The 25,364-nt window shown below is 37.7% G+C and overlaps 3 protein-coding genes across 3 annotated transcripts; 2 read left to right on the top strand and 1 right to left on the bottom strand.

Annotated features, from left to right (window-relative positions):
- Positions 1-7,167: 7,167 nt before the first annotated feature.
- Positions 7,168-8,307, top strand: irgq2 (immunity-related GTPase family, q2; the record flags this gene model as incomplete). Its single annotated transcript, XM_080039513.1, has 1 exon — positions 7,168-8,307. The coding sequence occupies one exon, from the start codon at positions 7,168-7,170 to the stop codon at positions 8,305-8,307; it is 1,140 nt and encodes a 379-aa protein (XP_079895639.1).
- Positions 8,308-9,768: 1,461 nt separating this feature from the next.
- On the top strand, positions 9,769-17,892 carry LOC307259687 (B-cell receptor CD22; the record flags this gene model as incomplete). The annotated part of the gene is made up of 14 exons (XM_080039631.1): positions 9,769-10,036; positions 10,622-10,894; positions 11,768-11,885; positions 12,690-12,907; positions 13,232-13,504; positions 14,100-14,375; positions 14,526-14,801; positions 14,957-15,038; positions 15,146-15,209; positions 15,306-15,442; positions 15,658-15,712; positions 16,731-16,825; positions 16,919-16,982; positions 17,293-17,892. 14 exons carry the CDS (start codon positions 9,769-9,771, stop codon positions 17,509-17,511), a joined length of 2,418 nt encoding a protein of 805 aa, XP_079895757.1. The 3' UTR covers positions 17,512-17,892.
- A 590-nt stretch (positions 17,893-18,482) lies between these two features.
- On the bottom strand, positions 18,483-23,235 carry LOC307259686 (B-cell receptor CD22-like; the record flags this gene model as incomplete). The annotated part of the gene is made up of 10 exons (XM_080039630.1): positions 18,483-18,779; positions 19,065-19,134; positions 19,312-19,402; positions 19,502-19,798; positions 19,892-20,158; positions 20,932-21,192; positions 21,291-21,548; positions 21,864-22,160; positions 22,586-22,954; positions 23,190-23,235. The coding sequence occupies 10 exons, from the start codon at positions 23,233-23,235 to the stop codon at positions 18,483-18,485; spliced, it is 2,253 nt and encodes a 750-aa protein (XP_079895756.1).
- Positions 23,236-25,364: the final 2,129 nt, after the last annotated feature.

The raw sequence follows: 25,364 nt of genomic DNA, 5'->3' as shown, positions 1-25,364 counted from the left end.
TACAACTGTTCCACTGGTATTTATATTACTGCTGGTTTTTATGTATATATTTGTTAAACGCTTAAACAAATCTTTTACATTTTGTTTGTGATTATACACTTTGCTCGTTTTTCTTTTGCTTCAGAATGAAAATGTACTTGTAGGGACTTAAACACTTAGTTATTATTTTTTAGAACTGTTATGCAGTTGTGTTAGTAAAACCTAATTTTAAGACTATTATAACACAAAAGCAAGCTTTACTAAAACCAAAATAAAAGCTGGAATTATTTTTATTGGTTCGCAAACAATATCCCGAGTTGCATAGTTTACATGCAGTTGTTTAACTTGCTTAAGCGGTCAACTTTTTTATCATTCCTGCATTTAACCAACAGACTGCTGCTGGTCAAGCTGTGGAAAATGATGTTATCCATGACCAAGATGCAGCTGAAAGAGGAGCTGAGGTTGCTGAGCAATCAGCTGGTGCTGGTGGCAACGTGGAACCAATGGAGGTGGAATACTCCGAGGTTGACTTCTCAGCTTTGAAGAGTAAATGTCCTAAAGAGGATTCAAAAGAGACAACAGAGACAGAATATGCTGAAATAAAGGGAGAAAAAACAGAGAAGGGAACAGACCATGGTGAAGAGGAAGGTGAACTGTTGGAGGGTAATAATGAGGAGGAGGTGATGATAGGGCAGGATAATGAGATGAAACATTGTGTCCCAGAAGAAGAGGAAAAGGCAGACGTTGCAGTTTACTCTAATGTGAAGGAAATGATGGCTGAGATTTAAGGACTGTATAGGGATACATTTCTTTCAAATTATACGATAAAGAAATTCCTGTTCAGATGTGATGCATGTGTAAATAGTTTGAAGAAGGTGTTTGTGTGTAAGCTTGATGCTAATTTCCTTTCACAGGAAGTAAAGTAAATATAATGAGGAGGAGGTGATGATAGGGCATTAATACAAAGAGGAGGCAGAAAAGAAAAAGGTGGCTGTGTTGTGCGCCTAGTCTGAATTTTGCTGTTATTTTGTGGAAGTGTCTACGAAATTAATTTATCTTCCAGCTTGTTCCAACCCCAACATCATGAGACGCCAATTGTTTTTGCTGGATATCCATTTCCCCTATGTTTGTCTTAGTGAAGATCTGACCTTATGGCTGCTGCTCAGCTTTAGCATTATTATGTCTTGTCATTTTCATTTCAATGAGTCATTGTACACACCACTATAGTGATGTGACCTGAATTTGTGTCAATTGACACAACTTCCCATGTAAAAATGACACAAACAATAAATGCTTACCTTTTTTAAATATTGACTGTGCGTTCCAATATCCATAATTCAATATGATTTACTATGCCAGAAAGATTAAGGATGTCCCAATACATTATTTCAATGCAGTATGCCAAAAATACCATAATGTTCCAGGTGTATTTTGCAGTATCCATTCTAGCATACTTTTTTGCTATCTGACCCACAAGCGGCTGTTAAGCGGAAGTTATGTCACAACCAACTAACCACAGAGAGAGAACAACGACCGCAATATATTGTGATGAACATATAAGGGGGGTTAAAGTTCAAGGTGCATGAGGAAAAAAAAGTATGTCCCAATTGTATGTGTACTGCATGCGAAGTACATACTTAATAAGTGCAGCTGCAATATACAGTATAGTTTAGTTAAACTAAATGTGTTGCTGATAAGGAAAGGTAGATATTTTTTGAGAAATGGTGAAAGAAAGTCTTGCACTGGATATGGCAGAAAAAGACTACAAGTTTATTGTGCATGAGAGTTGTTGCATTGTTGTCAGGGGCCCCATTGGGAAAGTAGTAGTCAAATGTTTTCACATAAGTACAGTGTGAGTGAACATGCAACATCCTGTAATAACATCTGTGCTGTCAGCTGTGGAGCTGCTTCTGGTCCAGTTTGATCAACCGAACTTCCTTTTGTATTTAAAGTACTTCTGAGAGATTAAGATTGTGACCTCTGTAGGGACAGACCTACTCGCTCAATCATCGAATTAGGATGTTTATTCCCATCTGGGCGACGCTGCTCTTCACTGTGAGAATCAACAATGCTAACACAGGTAGGCCTGAAGTATAACTTTTTGCAATTTTGTTACGAAACCTAACTTAAATGCCAATATTGCTTTTTTAAAGCTGCCGAAGGCATCTTCAATATAAGAAATTGAAAATGTTGCACTGCTAACAGTTTTTAAAACGTTTACCTTTCATGCTCCAAAATTGCTGATACATTTTAGGTATTCAGTTAAAGTCCCCTTTTAATTTAGCTTAGTAGCTTGAAAAAGACTTCACTGTTTTGCACAAGCAATTACCTTGAATTAATTAGTTATTTACTCAATATTAATCCATTACATTGTGTAAAACTTTTAAAGCAATGACTTTGCATGGTTATTTTACTCTCTTTTATCTTATGGGAACATGACTGTATCAGCCTTTTTTTCAGGGAACATATTGGCCCGATAATGCTGCAAAAAGCATTGTTTTGCCTTTTCAGGGGTTCAGCAAAGTAGTCTTCATCAGTTATTACAAAATCCTAGTTAACTGACCCAGCCACACTTGTCCTACCTAATGTGACAGCAGAATATTTTGGACAGTACATCTGTACATTGATAAGTACACAGGAAAGTGAACTATAAAACAGGGTGGTAGTCTGAATTCCATCTCTCTATACAATGGAACATTATGTCATATTCTACTCTACAATCGGCATACTGTGTACATTATATGATGTTGTGATTTTTTTGCAGTGTATCCAAAGATCCTAAACAGTTCTGGATGCATACATCTGTCGGAGGTTCTGACCTGTATGTGTATCAGTCAGGGGTCTCCCTTACCCACCATCAAATGGCCGCTGTTGGAGAACTACACTGACTATTCTGTCATTACCACTATATCAAATCACACAGTCAACAGCACCGTTATCTTGGCTGTAAAGGACCAAAGTAACACTGTTGAGTGTGTCAGCAGCAGAAATGAAGATGTACGAAAGAACCTCGTGATTAACAAAGTTGAACAGGAAGAAGGTTAGCTGCTGATCTTCTTACATTTGAACACCCTTTTAATTTAATGTACAGTATAACATTGAAGAGTAAATAGGCTGTCAGTGGACTCAATTTTGATAATTTTCTTACCTTTTTGATTTCAGGCCAAATCATGAAATTATTAAGAATAATGACTCAGTTGGGAGTCATCATTGCATTTTTAATTGGCGCTCTTCTCTCTGCAATCATTTGCTGTTTGGTGAAAAATTGTCACAGGTAAACTGTTCTTATTCATGTCCCGTCATTTTTACCAAATTTATGTATACTGTTAATTTGTAATTTATAAAAGACATAGGAAGGACATATCTGTTTTAGAAAATGGTTAATGGTAATGGAATGTTCTTGTTATCTGTCAGTATGGTGTCCTATTATTAGACTACAGTCTCCCTTTCTGATTTTTCTTTTTTTTTTTACAAATCATCTTAATTCCTTCTTTTTAATGTGCTGTACCACCAGGTAAAATTCCTGTGTGCTACTTTACATTGGGCGAATAAAGCGATTCTGATTTCTCCTCAGAAAAAAACATGGAACCTATGGAAATATGGCTGACGTTCTGGAGATGGTGACAAGTCACGAGGTTCGACTGGTAATAATTTATATATTCTACATAAATCCCCAATGTGTAGGTTTTGACCCAATTTCCTTGACACTCAGTGAGTACTGAAAAAGACTGTCGTAAACAGCAATGCAGAGGTTTTCAGTAGAATCATCTGTCCACTTCTGTGTTTTGCATTACAGATAGATGCTGGTCAAGCAGTGGAAAATTATCAGGCCGTCGACCAAGAGGCAGCTGAAGGAGGAGAAGCTGTGTTGGCAGGGGAATCAGACGTGGAGTATTCCGACCTTGATTTCTCACGGATTAAAAGGGAGAATCCAGCCGGGGCAGGGACGACACAAGAGACATCAGAGACAGAGTACGCTGAAATTAAGAGGGAGGAAGGAGAGGAGAGACAAGATGGAGAGTGCATAGATGTAGAGATGCATTGTGTGCCAGATGAGAAGGAAGGTGGCGAGGATGTGACGCTGTATTCTAATGTGAGGGATGTGGGATTTGAAGATAGTATTGCTTAGCTGTATGATGTATGGTTCTGTTGTTTTTTCTAATGTGATGGCTTTTTGCTTGCTTCATGTGTTATTGTCCTATGTGCAGTTTCTGCAATGTAACTGGGTTTTTTCAGAAGCCAAACTGAACTGATGGTATATGGATAATGATGCAAGACATTTGTGTAACTGTCAAAATGTAGTACAAATCATTTGGTGAATCAGCTTTGTAGCAGCACTCACCACTATACAGTTTATAATACATGTAATAAATATCATACATAATATACTTGGATCGTAGCCTGTCGTGAACTTTGTGATCATTCAAAACCTACCTAAATGCAAAGAAAAGGTTTAAGGCTGTTTTGGAAATCACTTTGAAGACATATGTACACACTTGAAGGTGGAATTAGGTTCACTGTATTAAGATGCATTAACTGTTGTACAATTGAAACATCACTCCTTTTTTAGTATCATTATTTGATATAACCCGGAAACCAGAGCAAAAATCAAAATGATGTTTCTTTGCTATCGAGGCACTTTGAGTAGAAGGATAGTCATTGTGTCATTTAAGTTAGTGCAATGTTCATGATGTGTTAAAAGAAATACGGTATGACATTTTGGGCTCATTGCTTTCTCCTGAGGGTTATATGAGAAGCTTGATAACATTCATACATTTGTGCAGTCAGAATGGAGATAGAGCTAGCAGACAGGTACAGTAGCTTACCTTAAAGATAAGAAGCAGGGGAAACGTAAGCCTGAATTTCAAAATAGGCATACCACCGCCCATAAAGCTCATAATTTAAAACTAATACAAAAAAACACAAATGTACAGTAAAATGTGTTTATATCAGAATATCATTGCAGAGAGACTGAGGCACATCTACTAACAAATGTACCAACATGTGTTGTTGGGAAATTAACTCACATTTCAATAGTATTTGAAGTTAACTTGCAGACCTTGGTGTTGAAAAACATAACTTTACAACAATGTGTTCTGCTGTAAAACAGGAAATCTGGGTGAGTACGTGAGCCCAAAATAACATCTGAAAAACTAACCACATGTCAGATGTTTTGCATACTGGGTTCCTCTTTAAAGAGAAGAAAGCAAGACTGCAGCTTGACTCAAGGTTCTCACATACAGTATGCATTCCTCTGACAACTTTGCATTACTTTCTTCCTCTTTACTGGTAATGGCCTCATCATTTCTACACGGGACAATTACAATTAATTTAACAGAAAAGAAAAAAGTTGTTTGTTTTCTGGTGTATCAACAGGGAGGTATCCGTTATTCTTTTGTTCATTAGAAAAAGGCTATACAAACAAAAACTAATCTTTGCAGGGCCTGTGTATAGACGTTATCCAACAAGTCCTTGCACCTTAATTACAAAATAGATAGCCAGCAAGCTTCTAAATGTTAACCTCAACAGCTCCACTGTTGCATGGGTCACAGACTACTTCACTAGTAGACCCCAGTTTGTACGGCTTCATGGCACTAGCTCTGGCATTATTACCACAAACACTGGGGCCCCTACAAGGTACGGTTTTATCTCCATTTTTATTTTCAATGTACACCTCTGACCACAGGCACAGCATTGAATTCCGTCACTTACAAACATTTTCAGATGACTCTGCCCTAGTTGGCTATACAGGTATATCCAAAAATGACCATGTGACTTACCAAACAGAAGTTGATAGCTTTGTCAGTTGGTGTGAGGAAGCCAACCTGACTCTGAATATTGATAAGATGAAGGAGCTCATTATTGATTTTAGAAAAAAAAGCACAAGCAGCCCCCATCCTTATTAGGGTACAGTCGGTTGAGGTGGTCCCCTCTTACAAATACCTGGGTGTGCATCTGGACAGTACGCTGGACTAGAAAGTGAAAAACTAGTGTCATTTTTAAAAAGACAGTCCAGACTGTTTTTTTGTATGTTCTATGTTGTACAGACCATGGTGGCAAACCAGTTTCCCCATTGGGGATCAATAAAGTAAATCCTATCCTATCCTATAGTTTCTGGTTTCATGTAATACAGTGGAGCCTGTTTTAGATAAGTCTACACTTAAAGATTTTAGTCAAATACTTAATTTGTCTTTTTTTTCTTGGCATTTGACTTAATTTTTTAGAGAAAGAGAGTAAACAAGGAATACAAAAGAAGGGGCTTGACATGTATAAATGTCATGGTGGAATTGAACCATGGACATTGTAGTAATGATGTGTGCTCCTTAACCGTGCATCAACATTTAGTGCCCCATATCTCATCTTCAACTTTGTGGACAGTGACGCGTACACTATTTTTATATATTTATATTGTTACTAGGTTTACTGCAATTTTTATCCTGCTTCATGAACATACTGATGGGTTTTTGTCATCCTCTCTTGTGTGGATGACAGTTGTGCATAGTAGAAAAGATAATAATAAATCATGTAAGTTATTTAAATTATTTTATTGTAACAAAGTATGGTTAATTTAAAAATGTGTTTAAATGCTTATTTATATGCTCTTAAATGTTTGTATGCATTCTTGTAGACTAGGATATAAAAACAGTAGGCTATGCATGAATGTACTTAGAGTGATTTTGGATTAAGGCTGAGCTAACAGGATTAGAATGATCCACTAGCTGGACAGATGCCTTAAATAGATCAACCTGACGCTTGTTGTGCTTCAGAGCGGCAGAAGAAGCAACATTTGACAACTGAGTAAATATTTCAACCACAGCGCTACTTCTCCTCCAGATCCGTAGGTAAGTGTGTGCAGTATTGTTACATTTAAACTTGCGGTGCCAAAAAGTCAATATTGTAATGCTTTAAAAATCTTGAATTCCTCTTAAGACTAAAACTTTCACAATGATATCTGACTAGAGATTTGCGTTTTTAACATTTAATTTAAAGTGATTCTTATTTTTATTAATGGACCACGTACAGTTTAGATATAAACATGATATACACAAGTGCTGATTGAGCAGACTTCCAGTGACAGTGTAGATGTGTTTTAATGCTTTTTTTGCAACTAAGTATTAAGTATAAGTATTAATATGATCTTAAAGTGACTTAAATTGTTGCAATATATTTAATTTTCTCTTCACAGAAATGGCAGATGTCTTCAAGGGCCTGAACCTCCTTGAAACGCTCAAAGAGTCCATAGAAAGCAATAAGTTATCAGATGTCAAGGATGCAGTGGAAGATCTCCTGATCAGCAGGATCAACTTAGCTGTGGTAGGGGACCGTGGGAATGAAAAAGCCACCTTAATAAACTTCCTCTGTGGTCTCAGTTCTGGCGACGAAGGAGCGGCTCCATTTCCATCCCCTGTTGCTGCGGAAGAAATGGCAAGCTACCCGAACCCCAAACACCCGGACTTCCGCCTGTGGGATCTGCCACCCGTCCCTTCCACCTCTCCATTTAAACCAGAGGAATACATGGAAAGAGTTAAGTTCCTTCGCTACAATGCTGTCTTCATGACTTTCACACAAACACCTGACCCTAACAGTGTGGCAGTGTTCCTGGAGGCCCGGTCACTGCAGCAACAAACAGTGTATTTTATTCTCCTAGCTACAACAAGTGACGCAGAAAAAAGCCTAGAAGAAAAGAGGAAAGCCAGCCTGGAAGTGCTGAGGTCACAGGGTGTGGCACAGCCTAAGGTCTACCTGGTGAGACCCTCCACCCTGGAGAAGTTTGACTTCCCTGGACTGTTGGAGGACATGGGAAGAGACCTTCCAGAGATCCGAGCCCACGCACTTTTCCTGGCTCTGCCGACACTGACCTCCTCCCTAGTCACTCAGAAAAGAGAGGCATTCAAAGCATTAGTGTGGGGAGCTGCCTCTCTTTCTGGTGGGATGTCAGCTATTCCTGTTCCCTTTGTGGCTTCTATGGTGGACTCAAGTGTAGCAGTGCGGATTCTAACCAAGGCACAATTATCTCTGTGCTTGGACAACGAATCGGTTGAGAGACTGGCGCGACAGCGAGGAAAAGAACCTTCAGTACTTAAAGACCTGCGGACTTGTGCATTGTCAGTGGAGGTCACCAAAGGGGAAGTGAAAAAGCGGCTGGCGGCGGCAGAAAAAGACTTGGACACAGTTTCATCAAAGTTTGTGGAGATGGCGATGCCCAGACATGCCCGATTTGCCAGCCGCTCCTTCACTGCCATGCTGCAAGCCTTAAGCGGTGCCATCGATGAAATGGCGGCTGATGCTGAGAAGATAGTGGCTGCTGCTCTACAGGAGGGAAAATGAAGTCAAATTGTTTATCTCTTGTATAGTGTTCTGCTTATGTGTGGTTTACATTTGAGGTATAAGAAATGCACTAATTGTACATGCTTTCTACATATTTTGATACATTTTCCCCTCTTTTAATGAACCTGAAGTACTAAAGGACCTTGTCAAAGCATTAATTCTGTGGCTTTCACTATTGGCTAAAGTAACAAATACAGGAAGTGAGAGGAAGTTCAACCGCATGCATACTGTGGCAGGCAAGTTGAAGGAAAAAATACAAAATCAACTTCATCAGTTCAACTATAAAATATTGTGTTCTCTGGTTTGCATGGTTGGACATGCAAATTTCACAAGACTTTGGTTCAACTGTGAAAACTTCCCTTTTTAAATCTAACAGTGACTTCAGCTATAGGCTGCTATAAGCTGATCCTTTGAGGTAAGAACCAGCTACTTATTCATCTTTCAATCTAACATCCTTTATTTGACTGAACATGTCATCATTCCATATACAGGTTCAATTATATTATCAAAGTTGTTGATATCTAAGTCATTGCTTGACTACTTTCAAATGTCTGGGAAACTGTATTCAACTTTTAATGATTCAGATTCAACTTTCTCCAACAAAAAGTAATCTTGTTGTATCAACAAGTATACATTGGTATTTTAAGTGATGAATACACTGTATACAGAGCCTTTAACACATTGTATTAATGTTTAATGTAAGGTTAAAATACCAAATATATGAAGTAAATGCACTGCTCTGCACTCTAAATATGTTTTGTGTGATGTTGTATGCAATTACTTGCATGGACGGTGAAGCAGACAAAATTAATCCAAACAACTTGCTCCTGTGTAATACAAACAAAATTCTTCCAAGTCAAATGTTAGGTATTAAGGGGTTAAGAAAAATTTACAAGTTGTATGAGAAAAGATAACAATCTTGAAACAAGGGAGACATTTTTTTTAACGGGTCAGAAAATGATAAAAAGAGGAAGAAAAAAAAAATCTTGAGAGTAGCTGATTTGCATTGAAAAAAAGCTTATTGGTAACATAGCTAGTTTACAGTAAAAAAAAGTTTCCTTTTTTCTAATTAATACAACTGTCCTTTTTTTTATTTTTTTATTTTTTTTTTTATTTTTTTTTTTTTTATTCTTACAGATATCAAGCTTTTGTGCTGAACAAAGATGAATGCTCAGACAATCTGGTGGTTTGTGCTTCTGGCCCTTATTAAAAGTACGAATTGTATTACTCGTTAAAGATTAGAGTGTTTACTTTTACAACATTTGCTTTAAGTCAAAAACAATATCTGACGTTTTTTTCACTATGCTTTTCTCCACCACAGATGTATCTTGTGAGAAAAAAGTCAGCTTCAATATAGAAAAGAGTCACCTGCAACTGACAGCTAAAGAGGGGTCTTGCATTGAAATCAAATGCAAAGTCACTACTTATAGTATCACTACTGTTGGTGCATACTGGTTTTGGATGAAGAATGCAGTTTGGAATAGGGATAGCGAAAGTTATAATGCCACTATCATTTACAGCTCAAATAAGTCATTACGTCCTGTCAGTCCAGACTTTGCAAACAGGGTGACATATATCGGCTCTCCAGCTTCAAGTTGGAACATACCCTCAGGAAAGTATTGCAGTATTTTGATCTGTGACCTTAACAAAACTGACAGTGGAAACTATATTTTTAGATTCATAGGGGAATTGAAATGGAAAACTGACCCATCAGTCCTCACAGTTGAAGGTAAGTACAAAGTATATAAGTTTGAAATACTTTCAGAAAATACTGAGTAATAAGATGAGCTATGCAAACATAATATGGGCTGCTCTGAAGGCAAAAAGTCTAATTGGTTAAGATTTAATATGGATATAAATGTTAAAAATATATATCTTACATCTTGAGAAAACAATTTGAGGGGTATGAGAATACATTTGCAGTGTTATAATTTAAAATGAATAATATATAGTCAAGTCCTATTTTGAGAATAGTAAATGAAGTTGTGATAGGATGTGAATACAATTACATTATTTAAAAAAGTTTCACCAACCAGCTCTCTCCCTGTTCTGTGGATCAATCTGATTTATTATTTTAGATTATAAACTATTACTTCAGAGCAGTTGTACTAAAGCTCCTCTCTGCATAGTTTACTAGCATTAGCAAGATATGATTCAGTATTCACCTTCATAGCCCTATATGTAACTATAGCTGAAGGGTTTATGGCAGAAATGTTTCCATGAGAAATATGAATTCATTGTGATACTGTATTGTTTAATTAACTGGCTAATTTACCCTTACTTTCTGATTATCTCTTATTTTCATATTTTCCAGAAAATCCATGCTTGATCACTTTTGAGGAACCATCTGTTGTAAAGGAATCCGACATGATAGACATCACATGCTCCACTTTGAGTTCATGTCATTCAAATCCAGAAATGTTTGGTTTGACACAATGGTCCCCAACACCTAGTCAACAAGGAGATAAGAAAAGCACCACAGTCAGGCTTACCGTCGACAGGCAGGATGATGGGAAGGTTATTTCATGCCAAACACAGGATAACAAAGACGTGTTTTTGATTAGAAATATCACTTTAACTGTTGAATGTAAGTTAATGAAGAGGGGGTCAATTTATGTCATGTCTGCTATTTCAATGGTCATATTACTGATGAAATGAAAAAAACAAGTCTTGCACTTGATTGTTTTTTAAAAGGGGTGCTCATTCTTTAATTATTCATTAACATTATTATTTATTATATAATAGAATGAAAAAGTTAAACCCAAGTTATTCTTGTTTTGTGATAGACCGTTATAAATAAATAACATTCATAAACACAGCAGTAGACGTGCAGATATTTTTAATTCTGATCAGTTCGGAAGTATCCGTTAGGACATATTTGTTTATAACAAACAATTTACCTCTATTATAGGAGATCACAGATTTAAATGTAAAACAGCAAACAAGTCCTCAATCATTCAAACGAGTTGGAACATGAATACGTTGAACATAAAACTAATATTTAATTTTGTTGCACTACATTGTTCCCATAGCACTTTGAAATGCTTTTTGTTTTAAGATCAGAATTACCTAGCAGAATTACTCAGTCATGTTCTTTTAAATAGTAAAAATAGATTGCTAAATGTCAAAGTGCATTTAAGGCAGCAGTTTGTTGTAGCACCACAATGCAACATTAAAGGACAGTGTAATGCAACTGAATGACAACACTTTTAAGAGTTTCCATGCGCTTACATTTCTTTCCAAATAAATTGTCTAGTACATTGTCAGAAAAACCTGAACTTTCAAAGTTCGACAATTGCATTGTTGATTTCCGTTAAAACTTGCACTTGTGCTATTTGCTAGAACACTTGAGATAACTCTTTAATGGGAATTCTAAATATTTTTTGATTTCAACAATCTGCCTATAATTTGCTGTAAGTAGACTAATTTCTTCTCACTTGTACTGAATTTATTGACACAGATGCTCCTAAAGACGCATTGGGTGAAATAAGCCCTAAAGACAGTGGCATAATCAAGGAAGGACAAACTGTCACTCTCACTTGCTCATCCAAAGGACGTCCTGAACCCACCTTTGGATGGTTTAGTAACACAAATGAAATGCATTCAGGAGCAGAATGGAAGTTGCAATACATTAAGCCGTCACAGAGTGGGGAATATCATTGTGAAGCTAAAAATAAGCATGGCACAATGACATCAAACCCCATCCGTATTGATGTTAAATGTGAGTACTTTCTACATTTTTATTTGAATAGATTGAATTGCTTGTGTTTTTCCTTCTCAGTTGTTTTAACTGATACTGCTGTGCTTTTTGTACCTTTGCTATGGTATTTAAAAAAAAAGAAGAAAAAAAAATACTATGATATTATTTGTGGGTTGTCATTGTGGATCAGCCTTTAAAGAATATTGAAATCTTCTGTTTCAGATTCTCCTCAAGTTGAGGTAGAGATGACTCCGTCTACTTCTGTAGTTAACCAAGGAGATAGAATTACTTTAAGATGTAATGTGAAGAGTAGCGATCCACAACCTAGTGGATACACTTGGCTGAAAGATGGGAGACAGATTGGTTTTCAGCAGACACATGTTGTGGAAAGTATCCAACCTGAGGACAGTGGTGCCTACAGATGTAGAGCCACAAACATTGTGGGTCCTGGAACATCAGCACAACGTCAAATCATTGTTAATTGTAAGTTTCACAACTCCTTGTACAACATGTAAGTCAGATCATTGTTAAAAGGAGAAATTAAATAAATCTGCAGACTATATATTACCATAGAAAGCATGCTAAAAGTTAATTCTTTTTTTCTAGACAGACCGAGGTATACCGCAATTCTCATCAGCAAATCTGAAATAAAAGTTGGTGACTACCTTACATTCACCTGTAGCACTGATGCCCAACCAGCCGCACATATATACTCGTGGTGGTACCGTAACAACAATGATAAACAGACTGACTCCTCTCAGTGGAAGTATAAGACAACTACTGGAGACAGTCTTACTTTGTCCGGTGTACAAAGAGCGGATGAAGCATGTTACATTTGCAAGGCAACCAACACCATCAATACTGGAGAAAACAGTGAGCCGAAGTGCATACGAGTACTCTGTAAGTAATAGTGTAGTGACATTAAAGTTTCTCTAAAATTTGAAATCGAGTAAAATGTAGAAAAAATATGCATTTACACTATTGACAATCAACAAAAAATATGTTTTGATAGTTTTTCTTTGACTATTTAATGTTGTACTTTAAACTTAACTTATTTGATATTTTGAGGAATAGAATTATCCATTTTCCTAAAATGTCAAACTTTTAAAAAGTGATTAAGTACAGATGTTGAATTCCGGTTTGTTGACCGCTATTTTAGGATCATGCAACATGGTAATGAAATGAGTTAATCGTTGTTAAATCTGAGTTGCTTCCTCTCTCCAGATCCTCCCACCAAACCCACGCTTTCTATGGACACTGAGGTCAGGGAAGGTCATCTCATCACCATCAGCTGCACTGTTGAAAGCTCCCCGCTGTCGCATCTAACCTTGACTTCCACATCAATTTCTCAGTCTTTGTGGCCTTTCTCTCAATCAGATGAAAACATTCTCAAACTCACATTTAATGTAACTTCAACCCACGCAGGCTTTTACACCTGCGCTGCTACAAACCGCATCGGTTCGAACAAAAGCGACCAAAGGCAGTTGGTGGTGAAATGTGAGTGATTTAGCTGTGCTTTATCTTTTTGCTAATCAAACAAATAATTTCAAAACCAAAACTTTCCATAAACGTATTGTCACCTGATATCAGTATGGAAATAAAAATTACTTATCATATGTTGAAAGTAAATCTTCATAATCTGTTATTTATATGTGAAGGTACAGTAAGTCATTTTGAATATGTGCCCTGTTAAGTAAACTAGTGAATCTAATTTAATCGAACTTACTTTAATCTCAACCCTTTTTCCACTAATAAGTCAAATATAGTTCAAATAGATTTTTTTCAAACTTAAATATGTTTTAGATGCCTTGTAACTACCACAAACTATGGCCTGAAAAATTACCACATCATTTGAATCACCCTCGCTCTAATTTGTAGGGCCATTATGTATTGGAATGTATATTTCACAAGTGTGCATGTTATTGTGTGTATGTTTTAGTCCACAATCTGCAATTGTTATTCACAGCAGTAATATAGTGTCTGTGTAAATGTTATATTTGTTTGTGATCACGCCAATGATTATAAAGGCAATTATAACTGCATATTCAGACAATGATAAGACATTTTTCCTCTATATTTTTGATAAATGCAGATCGTCCCACCGATGTGAAAGTACAAGCTCAGCCTAACCTTGTCTTGAAAGAAAACGTGACATTAAAACTACACTGCAGTGCCCAGGCCAACCCACAAGTTACCTCCGTCACCTGGATGAAGATGACTGATGGGGACATTAAAATCATCCAGAAGGAATCCAGTCCTTATTTCACTGTGAAGTCTGTCAGTTCTTCTGACAGCGGACTGTACAGCTGTGCAGCCAGTAATGAAATCGGAACTGGAAACTCAACGCGAGCTGAGGTTAAAGTAAAGTGTGAGTACACTGAAATATAATACATTATTGTAAATATTGAAATATACCGCCCTACTTGTTTCTCTTCAAAGCTGTGTTTTTCTCTGAACACTCAGATAATGAATATATGATGATGTAGTGCTTCCCTCTCACTTCAATGTCCCTGCTTAGATGCACCAAAACATACAAATATCTTGAGTGCAGCAGAGCAGCAGGAGACTGACGGGACGAGATCAGTGATGGTGAGCTGCAGCAGTCACAGCTATCCCCCGGTCACACATTATTCATGGCACATGAAGATGGAGACAAAGGAAGGGTCTTCTGATGAGAAAGTGTCTGACCATCAGAACTACACAGTGCATTCACACCAACCGGGAGTCTACTACTGCATCGCAAAAAATGAAATAAATCAGAGATCGTCTGACCCAGTCCAGCTGTTTGTTGAACGTGAGTGAATTCAAAGCCATGAGACCCATGCTATGTGTATGTTGGACTTGCCAAAACACATTTATTTTGAAAAAAATTCAAGCAATTTAAAACTATGAACAACGTAGTGTCTATATAATGTGTCCATGTACTGATGCGTTCTCTTTTTACCCAAGGAGGCTTTATGAAGGTCCTGAAGTTCTTCTTCCTTAGTCTTATTATCCTGCTCGTTATTGTCTTTATTTTCTTTGTCTACAGGTAATGTATGAAAACTACATGTTATGCTGAAATAAATATATTTTACAGATGATTTGGCATGTGTAATTGACTGTTTTACCACTGCCATACCTCTTTTATGTTTTCAGACACAAGAGAAACAAATCGATTCGACAAGGAACCACAAACCCAACACCCTGTTGTGGTTTTCTAGTGAGGACTCGTTAGTACAACCGTTTCAGCTTCTTTATTGTACAAACCAAGCAGGAAAATTGACGTGTCTTTGTGTCTGTATGTAAACACATTCAGGGTTGGCGGGATTGCGACAGGAGTCATTTTAGGAACGAGCCCGTCATGCCAGAGCCTTTCCGGAGCAGAGATGACCTCTTGCCAGACCAGCCGTGCCGTCCAAAGGCCCATCGACGCCAGCCCCATCCAGACAGCACGTAAGATAGCAGCCCCCACACACACACACTGTCCCCGTCCGGAACAAGGCCCACTCTGTAGGACACGGCGCTGGATGCTGCTGCTGCTCATGGACTCAAAGCATCCATTTAAAATCCTTCAGACACGAGTGGCACAATGAGTCTGCCCTGTCAATAATTATAGGCACTCACTGAGTATACATGTATTTACTCTTTACGTCATTATCCCTCCACAGGCCTGATTCCAACATCAACACTGTTTACTGCACTGTTCAGCCCGTTAAACAACAGGTGAGTCAAGGAGTTCAAAGCAAGTTTCAAACCAACTTTAATAAGAGAACAAGAAATGAGAGCAGTATAACATAGTTACATGTTGGCCTTTACAAATTAGACAGTAGTTATAATAGTTTCCACTTAGCCTGTGAAAATAGTTGGGACATGTCTTCTGTGGCTCTGAGAGGGGAAAACATGATATCCTCAGTGTAAGCACAGTTTGAGCTTAGAAACTTCAGATTGAAAACAAACTAGACATGTTAAATTTGCGGAACCATTGTCTATGGAGGTTAACTCAATTTAGGCACAACAACTCATGATATTCAAGCCTCTGCAACCACTCTTTTTAAAACACTTTTTCATGCAATCCTCCAAAGTTGCCCTCCTTCAAAATAATGGAAATTCTTTTAAACAGACATATGAAACCACTACAACTGTAAAACTGCAACAACAAAAACATTATTAAAACATTAAGTAATTATAACATTTTCCAGAAATACGTTAGTGAGCAAAGGCCTATAACTATGTTGGACTCATAAGGTTTAAATTTAAACAGAAAAATGTAATCTTACAATCTTCATCGTTTCCGATTTTAAAAACGTTTTCAAAAAGGAATAGTACAAAGTCTTAAAAGGTGATATCTTAAGTGCACATGATACAGAGATCTCAAAACAATAAACTAACTTGTGTGCATTAAATAAAATAATCATTTTATTGGACTTAAGGAGGCTCCATACAATTATACTTTTAACACATACAAATAATATAAGTGTTAAAAAATATAATTAAAAATTCTGCATTAGCCTCAGTCTTCTAACATCAGTATCTGTCTAGCTCCACTTTAGACGTACAGATGTGTCTTTCAGTGTTTAAACTGCTGTTTTGCCCACTGTTCTTTAAAACACCAATCATTCAGTATTCAGTATTGTGGAGCAATTAATCACCGGACGACCCACAGCTTCCATTTTCCGGCCTAAAAGAACTTATTCAGCTGCACCTATACATTTACTGATGTCTTCTGTCTACATCTGCTCAGGGACCCTCTGCGCAAAAGCCAATCAGACAACAACGTGGACACACAGAGGATGATTCTATCAACTACGCAACTTTACATTTTGAAAATAAACAAAAGTGAGAATTAATTTTTTCCATATAACACCAGAACAAGAGAGGTTTTATGACATGGCATATTTTATGATGTTTTTTTTCTTCTTCTTGGAACAGAAAGGCAAAAGCGGAACAAGATGTTGTGTATTCTACGGTTCTCAAGAAAAATCCACCTAATAAGGTCAGACACCCCTATTGGCATGTTTTTTTTGCATTAAAGCAATGGAGGCAATTTTGTGTCTGAATAATAAAAGTAGGATCTCTATTTTCCTTGTGGTTATGGCATTTATTATACTTTTTTTAAATGTTGAAATAAGGAGTATGTCTTGTATAGTACTATCTATGACGCAAAGATGTTTGTTAACAAAACATTTTGATTTAGTCAAGACAATATCATCTTTAAATCCTCACAAGTATCAAATGTGTCATAATAATTTTGCTGTGCAATTATTTAAAAAATTATCTGTTGACCATCACTATTGTCCTCCTAGAATGAACAAGAGAGTATGGCGGACTACGAGAACATCAGTACAGCAAATTCAGCCAAGTCTCCAAATCCGTTGAACTATGACACGGACACCAGTGAGGATGAAGTAGAGGTCAATTATTCACAGGTGAGCTTCAAGGCAAAGCATGGACATCAAAGAGAAAGCAGTGACTCCAGCACATCTGATGAGGAAGAGACCCAGTACTCTCAGGTCAAAATCTGAGTTTAGATGTTCTTATCCTACCTTACAGCTACAGCCAGCTTGCCCCTGAACTACATGCAATCATTTTCAGAATCTGTAATTAGTTTAGTTTCTTAAATGATCGTTTAATCACTCTCATGTATTGTTTTTTCATTCCTTAAATATCATTTTTACCAATTACTGTTATAAGATTTACTGAAGTCCATGGAACCTAAGAAACATATGGTGAAGTTAAATACTTTCTTTTAATTGTATAAAGGGCATGTTTATTTTATATGAAGTGACATGCTTCAGCTCACGATGACATGGCTGAAATGTTGCAAGCAAGGCTGTGCAGCAATTGCTTTACTGAGGCTTTTTATATACAGTATATATGCATGTTAATACAATTGTTATATGCCTTATTCTATATTCTCCATTTCATAAGACATTTTCTTTTTTTCCATAAACAAGCAAACATATTTATGTATTTTTGCAAAAAAAACTGATACAAAATTACCAATATAAAAAGTGTTTGACAACGCTTACTCTGTGTACCTGATTCTTCCACTCTCCACACATTTAAATAACAAACTAACAGAACTGTGAAAAAACTCAGCATTGAAATATTAATTTAGGACAGTAGAATTATAAAGTAATGGGTTTAAAGGAACATTTATTATGATTTTTTTGTAGTGAAGTTTAGTTTCCCAGCATGAAGATACACTTTGACTGACCTGCATCATGAGATAACTACCTACGTTAGCATTTAACATCTTTTTATGTTTTTTTTTGTTTTTATACATTTTTCAGTAAAGAGACAGAGCAAAAGTGACAGAAAAGAGTTACAGTGACAAAAGTTGAACTAAACTTGAGTGTAGCATCACTCACTTTATATAATGTTGCCTCCACTGCTGCAGACTTTACGATGTATTCTGCTTAGTGGTGTTCCACCGACTTTGGAAAACTGAAATGGGACATCATTAACACTGTAGCTAAAGTCAACCCATGAACTATTGACTGACCTGTCCTATGAGACCATCAGTGTCTTTCTCTTGTCCCAAATGAGTGTCTGCTACTGTCTCTTCCTCCTTTGTGTCTCCTCCGTTGCTTCCTCTGGACTGCAGATTGAGCTCAGCATACTCAGCTGTCTTGGAGGCCAGGCCTCTGATCTCGCCTTCCCCAAGCTTACTCTCTGACTTGGCCTCCAGTTTAGTGAAGTCGACACTGGCATAGTGGAGAGGGTCTACTGTTTCCTCTTCCAGAATTTTTTTATTGGTATGAATCACTTCCACTTGTGAAGAGTTGATCTACAGGAAAACAAAACATCTGTTTCAGTAATGGAAAGAGGAGATTGTATTTCTCTTCACCAAATTAGGCCCAGTTAGACGACATCCGCTTTGCTGTTAAAACAAAATATTCTACTATTATGTTGTTATTGTCAGAACACCTTATAGATGGAGAACAGAGAAGGGGATGCTGCAGCAATAGGATTGAAAAGGTTCCCTTGTTAATGCATCTGTAAGACTTTCTGTTCATTCACATGCAGTGTATGTAGATAAACATGAGTGTGCATGTGTGAAACGACATCTTACCCCATTAGTAACTAAAATGTCTGAAGTGTCCACCAATCCCTTGTCAAGTGAAAGGCTGCCTTTCCTTTTCCTACGACCAACACAAAAATTCATCATTATATGTACGGTCATTTATCATCATCTCTCTCATAATCATATTTCAAAGATGTTCTGGCGTAGACAAGGCTGCCCTATGGCCTGGTCAAAATTAAATTCACACCCCTCAAAATGTGTTTGTCTAGTTTCCAAAATGTCTTATGTTTCTCACCTGCAATAGAATAGCAGCAGTGGGACACACACCAGTAGCATCCCCAGTGCTCCTGCTGCGGAGCCGACCACAAGAGACAAAGCATGGAAGCCTAGAAAGTGCCCAAAAACCCATTTAAATCAGTTAAACCAGGAGGTACCAGATTATCTACATACATAATATAAAGGCATCATCTTGCATCTTTCTTTACCTAACTGTGTTTCGCTGGAGGAAACGTTGAACACATAACTATCAGAGCCCAGTGAGTTGATGCCGAGGCAGACTAGAGAAGGCATGTCTTCGTCCAGGCCATACAAGGTGATGATGCTTCTCATGGCCACGCTCCCTAGGGGAACTTCCCTGATCGGAATGTCAGCAGAGTGATTGACAGGCTCCCCGGCCAATTCCCAAACCAAGGAGGGAGGGGGGTTCCCCTGGCTGTCGCAGGAACATCGGATCTGGGATAAAATCTTGACGCAGCGCGAAGAAGACAGGATTTCTGGAGCAACTGAGATAGAGAATGTAATTAGTCATTTGAGCATGCAATGGTTAAACTTATACGGATAAATATAATTGATAAAAAAAGATAAATAAATCTCACATGTGACATCGATACTGGCAGGCTGTGAGTATTCGGATCCGTGGACATTCAGAGCTTCACAGTAATAATGATCCTCTGATAGTTTGGTCACATTGAAGATCAAGTCTCGCTCGAAGCCCACCATCTCCTTTTCTCTACCTGCCACTCTGAACCAGGTGAAGTTAACCGCTGCTGGATTGGCGATGCTCGTGCAGGTCAGAGTAACAGAGCTGCCGTCCAGCAGTGGACCAGAGGGGTCAACTGAAACTGAGGTGTTCTTAGGGGGATCTGAAAAATAAAGTGTTTTTCAAGGTAATTGCCTATTTGTTGGAAATGCAGAATACATTTTCCCAACAACTAATGTCCAGGTTAATTCAACGCTTTGGACTGTGACCATTTGTACATTTTAAACTCAATTCTATGACAAAGGGACAAACCTTCGAAGTGATGAAGATCATGTGAGATGATTTAAAGCACCAACACAGATAAATGGATCTGTTTGTTCAACTGCAGTTTCCAAGGTTTGCACTTTGAACACACTTTGTAATAACACATGTTGCAATATTTTGTAATACCCCAGATCTAAATGTCATACATTTTCAATTAACGGAAGCTAGAGTACAGAAGAGAAAACCAAAGGTTGGTAAATACTTCCAAGGTCGATGAGAAATAAATTGTAATTTAAAGTTATCTTTTCAGTAAACTAACATGACCTTTTGTCTTTTGTCTGGTTGGAAATGTTAACTTACGCACAAAACATCTACACATAAATTAACACACTGGCACACATGTTGACGTACAACAGAGCTCAGTCATGTTGGACCACGGGCATAGAAAGGATTTTGAGGTTGTCACGCAATGCGACAATGTGTTACTGTCCACGGTCCAGACACTGTAGTGGCGCCCTGTGACGGAGTCTTGGCTCCTGATCATGTTTGGGTGACTACAGCTGGATATACAGTGGACTCGCCATATTCAGCATATGAACACACTGGAAACGTACAGTTGTGTTGTTTGTTATCAGTGCAGATCAATGTGTTTACTGTGTCAAATGAACTTACACTGAACATCCAGCTGAGTCTGTGCCGAAGTGTTCTCTCCCAGTTCATTTTTTGCAGCACAGTGGTAGTCCCCACTATGGATCGGTTCGACACCGTTTATAACTAAGATCGATCCAGGCTCCATATCCTCCTCATCATCTTTGTACCAGGTGTAGTTGGTCACAGGTGGGTTGGCTCTGCTATTACAGAACAGACTAACAGAGCTACCCTCCAGAATCGGACCAATAGGGTTGACTATAACTGTGGTTTCTTTGGGAGTAACTGGGAAAACAAACAAGTATGGGTGAAAAAGAAAATAACACTAGTCCATGTTGCCGTCCAGCATTTGTCATCTGCGTTTCTCTTTCACTCTTACTTACATTGTACGTCGATGTGAGTGATGGATGAGTTCTCGGCTCCATATTTGTTGCTGACTTTACAGAAAAACCGACTGTCGTCTTCTGAGACCGTAGTTGAAAGCCTCTTCTTAGAGCCCACATCTGTCACCTGATCTCCCTCCACTTTGTACCAGGTGTAGCTGTCCACAAGTGGGTTTGCGTTAGTGTTGCAGGTCAGAGTCAACGCGCTGCCCTCTTTTACTGGACCAGAGTAAGTGACTGACGTGTTATTTGGAGGATCTGGAAGAAAAACATTTAAAATCTAAATGTGTGACATACTTCAGGAGTTCAGTATGTGAGCAAGTATACAGTTATGTTATTAAATAATGGATTAAATGTTTACCGCTTTCTAATAAGTCATCAAGTATGTAGTTGTAAATGAATAAATTTGGAGAGATACTGGTCATACTGTTCTCCTGATTAGGGCTAAAGCAAGTTATGCTGAAGGAGGACACACATGTGATGACATTGAATTATTTATTGTGAGATAGCATGACGTGATGCATTCAACACAACAATAAGACATAAAATACAAAATGGCAGAAACATACTCACAAAGAACACGGAGGGTCAAACTTTTCTCATACAAAAGGTCATTGGTGCCCGCTTGTCGGCTGTATAGAGCCGAGCACGTGAACTTCTGTCCATTGTGGAGGTGAGAAGCGGTGAAGTTCATAACGGAGCTCAACAATTTAGTTTCCAAGGTCTCCTCAATGTCACCTGAGCTGGGGAGCCATGTCAGAGCCGGAGGAAGGACAGGGCAGGACACTACAGCCGAGCAGGTCAACCTAACTGGAGTTCCTTCCTCCACCTCCAGTCTGGATGGAGTTATGGTTGGTTTAGGCAGTGAATCTGACGAGTAAGAATAATAAGAGAGATATCAAAAGATGTCCAGGGTTTACAGGTGCATCTCAAAAAATAGAATATCAGTGAAAAGTTAATTTTTTCAAACAGTGAAACTTTCATGTATTCTAGATTCATTACACAACGTAAAATTAAATCTAAAATAAATGTGCTTTTTAGAAGGTTAACATTTCTGTATTATAGATATTTTTTTTTGTGAATATATTTTTGAGATACTGGATTTTTCATTCCTTGAGCTGTAAGCCTCAATCATAAAAAATAATTAAAAAAAGGCCTGTCATATTCACTTTGTGTAATGGATCTAGAATATATTAAAGTTTCACTATTTGAATGGACTTTTCCACAGTATACTTTTTTTTTTTTAGATACACCTGTATTTCTGTAGCCTAACATTAACAGGACATCACACAAACCTTGAGCGGTGATAAGGACACTCGTTCGAAAGTTGAACTTAAGATCGTTGTCACACTGCAGTCTGAAGTAGTAGTTGTCATAATGGCTGGGTGGCAGGTTGTTGAAGATAGTGGTGCAGTCCTTCTCGCGCAGTATCCCCGTCAGGTTTCCTTGCAGGGTGTTTAAGCTGGCGCTTGATCCAGTGAGGCTGGAATCAAAAACCTGCGTTCGACTCCAACTGCCTCTCTTCCAAATGACCTTACACGAATCATCCAGGTGCTGCTCCCAATCTGAGGGCAAGCTGAAAGTGCAGGGTATGACCACACAGGATCCACTTAGTCCCTCTACTGCCTGAGGCAACACGGCTGCCCAGTGTTGGCATAAGCTACCTGAAGTGATAAATAGAAACAGAATAAATATCACCCAAGGTTAACACAAACATAAGTATACGTCCAACAAGTAGTTAATGTCACAAATTGCAACAAAAACATATGAAAATATAAATTGTCAATCTTAAAAGGGAAGACTAAACCATTCAAAATAACAGTAGCCAAAACATTTAATATTAAGACAAAAGACAATATTTGTGAGTAATTGTGAACATTTGAATTTGGAATAGCCTACCTTGAAGTAGACAGCATAGGAAGAAAGCTTTAACAGCACCTGTCATGCTTTTCTGTCAGGTTGATGATCCTACAGAGAGGTTTAGGACACAAGCAAACTTATCCATTACCATGAGTACAATAAACAATGGTCTAGCAAATTAAGTAAATAACCAGTAATTTAAAATCGCTTGGGTTGACTGCTTGAGGGAAAGATTTAAAAAAAATTCATACTTCTGTATGGATTTACTGCATGAATTAAAAATGGAAATGGTGCTAAGTGTGATAACACTTTACAGGTTGCAATCTTTTTTAAACAGAATCTTACCTTACAGCCAACAATGATGTTCAGCATAAAGCGTCTTTATTTTCTGTAGAAAAAAAGAGAGCGATTTTAAGATTTTATTTTGAAGTCATAATGTATATACAGTACTGAAATCTGGTTCGGTGATGTGAAATTGACAAAGTAGGAAAAGGACAGTCTTACCAGCATTCAAGGGTCAGTGGTAATAATCCTGCTACTGAGTTATGTCAGAGTGGTGGTGTGTCTGGATGCAACCGCTCAGCTCTTGAAAGATTGGTCTGGGGAGTGGCCCTCAGCACAACAACAGGGTCTTCATTCTCTCCCCGCAGCACCACAGTAATACAAGTGTCTTCAGTTGATTTCCGAGGGAATCACACAACACATACAGTATAGATTTAAACCAGCCAATTTAATTAAAATTGCATACTGAAAGTGTATTGATTAATAGGCTACAAGATACAATTTTAGTTAATAATATAAGATAAGCAGATTTTATGAGTCAGACAAATGTCATTCAGTGTTTTATAATTTCAACAGTGAGCTTAATCATTTGCATGAAGTACTCACTGTTTCATCAGAACACTGGATTTTCAAATCAAAAGGAAGAGAAGAAAAACTCAAATGACCGGCTATACAGCTGAAGTCAAGACAACCACAATGTGACTTCTTGCATGTGGAAGGAACTCTTATTATAAAACTATGTTACTTATATAGTTGGTCAAGTTGAGGGTATATTTGTATTATAAGTGGTGTTAATAATCAAAAACACATGAAGGAAAACAATTATCTGATTTAACCAATGTAGTTGCCAGTGGGCATTCTGTGTGAAGTTATCTTAACTATCATCAACCACTGGTTGATAATGGTGATGTTCAGGGTTTCATTTATCTCGCCATAAAGATTTAAATTCTGCCAGCTGAACCCAAAATTAATCAAAAATAGCATTACATTTGGATACAAATGTTCATTAGGGACGTTGTATTACAGCTCGTGGCTCCGTCTGCACTTTTCTGAGAAGCAGAAGAACAGGGTGTTGTATTAGTTTTTTTTTGCTGGAACTTCAAATAATTTTTATAAAGAACTACAGAAAACTATCAACTTGATTTAACCAGAATAGTTGCCAGTGGGCATTCTGTGTGACGTGTGACCCCTCATCCACCACTGTATTCATGAGCTGTGTCGAAAGCCGAGACACAAACGTAAGTAGAAATGAACAATGTGAGAAAGATACATGTGAATGAGGTTGTTTCTTGCAATAAGAAATGGTTCCTCTTAGACCGCTGTGCAAGTTTCTATGCTTGGAGTTTACCACAAGCACTTGAACCGAGGAGGAAGGAAATGTTTGTAACACTCTGTAAGCTGATTACCAAATGGTACTGACATGAGTGGAAAGTAGCCTGTGTGTTAAGGTGTTGCAGTGTGTGGAAACATGATGTGTGCTAGAACTGTAGTGTGAATTATTTATTAATGTTTTTGCAGTGTGTGAGACCTGTGGTTAAAGCTGAAAACAGGAAGACGTTTAGCTGCTTTTTTAGGCACTTCAAAAAGCAGGAAATCACCACAACTCACGTAGATAATTGTTATTGAATATTCTAACTTACACCGTTACACTGTGCTTGACGTGTCTGTTTTGAAGCCACATGACCTTTCAAGAGAACCATCAATCATTAACTTTTTAACAGGGAGATATTTGTATATCATGTCAAGTGGTCTGCTATATAACTGTTATATAATATTTCAATGTGCACACTGCGCTATGAGTGAAAAGTCAATAATGTTAAGATACTTAAAAAAAAAATCAGAAATGGGGAAAATTCAAACTAAAGAACGACAACTGGATGGAGCTGAATATGAATCCATCAAGACATAAAATGTAGATGCATTTCCCAAACA

The sequence above is a fragment of the Ammodytes marinus genome, assembly GCF_949987685.1.
Source record: "Ammodytes marinus genome assembly, chromosome: 13".
NCBI lineage: Eukaryota > Metazoa > Chordata > Actinopteri > Uranoscopiformes > Ammodytidae > Ammodytes > Ammodytes marinus.
This window is presented reverse-complemented; position numbering and strand designations above follow the sequence as displayed.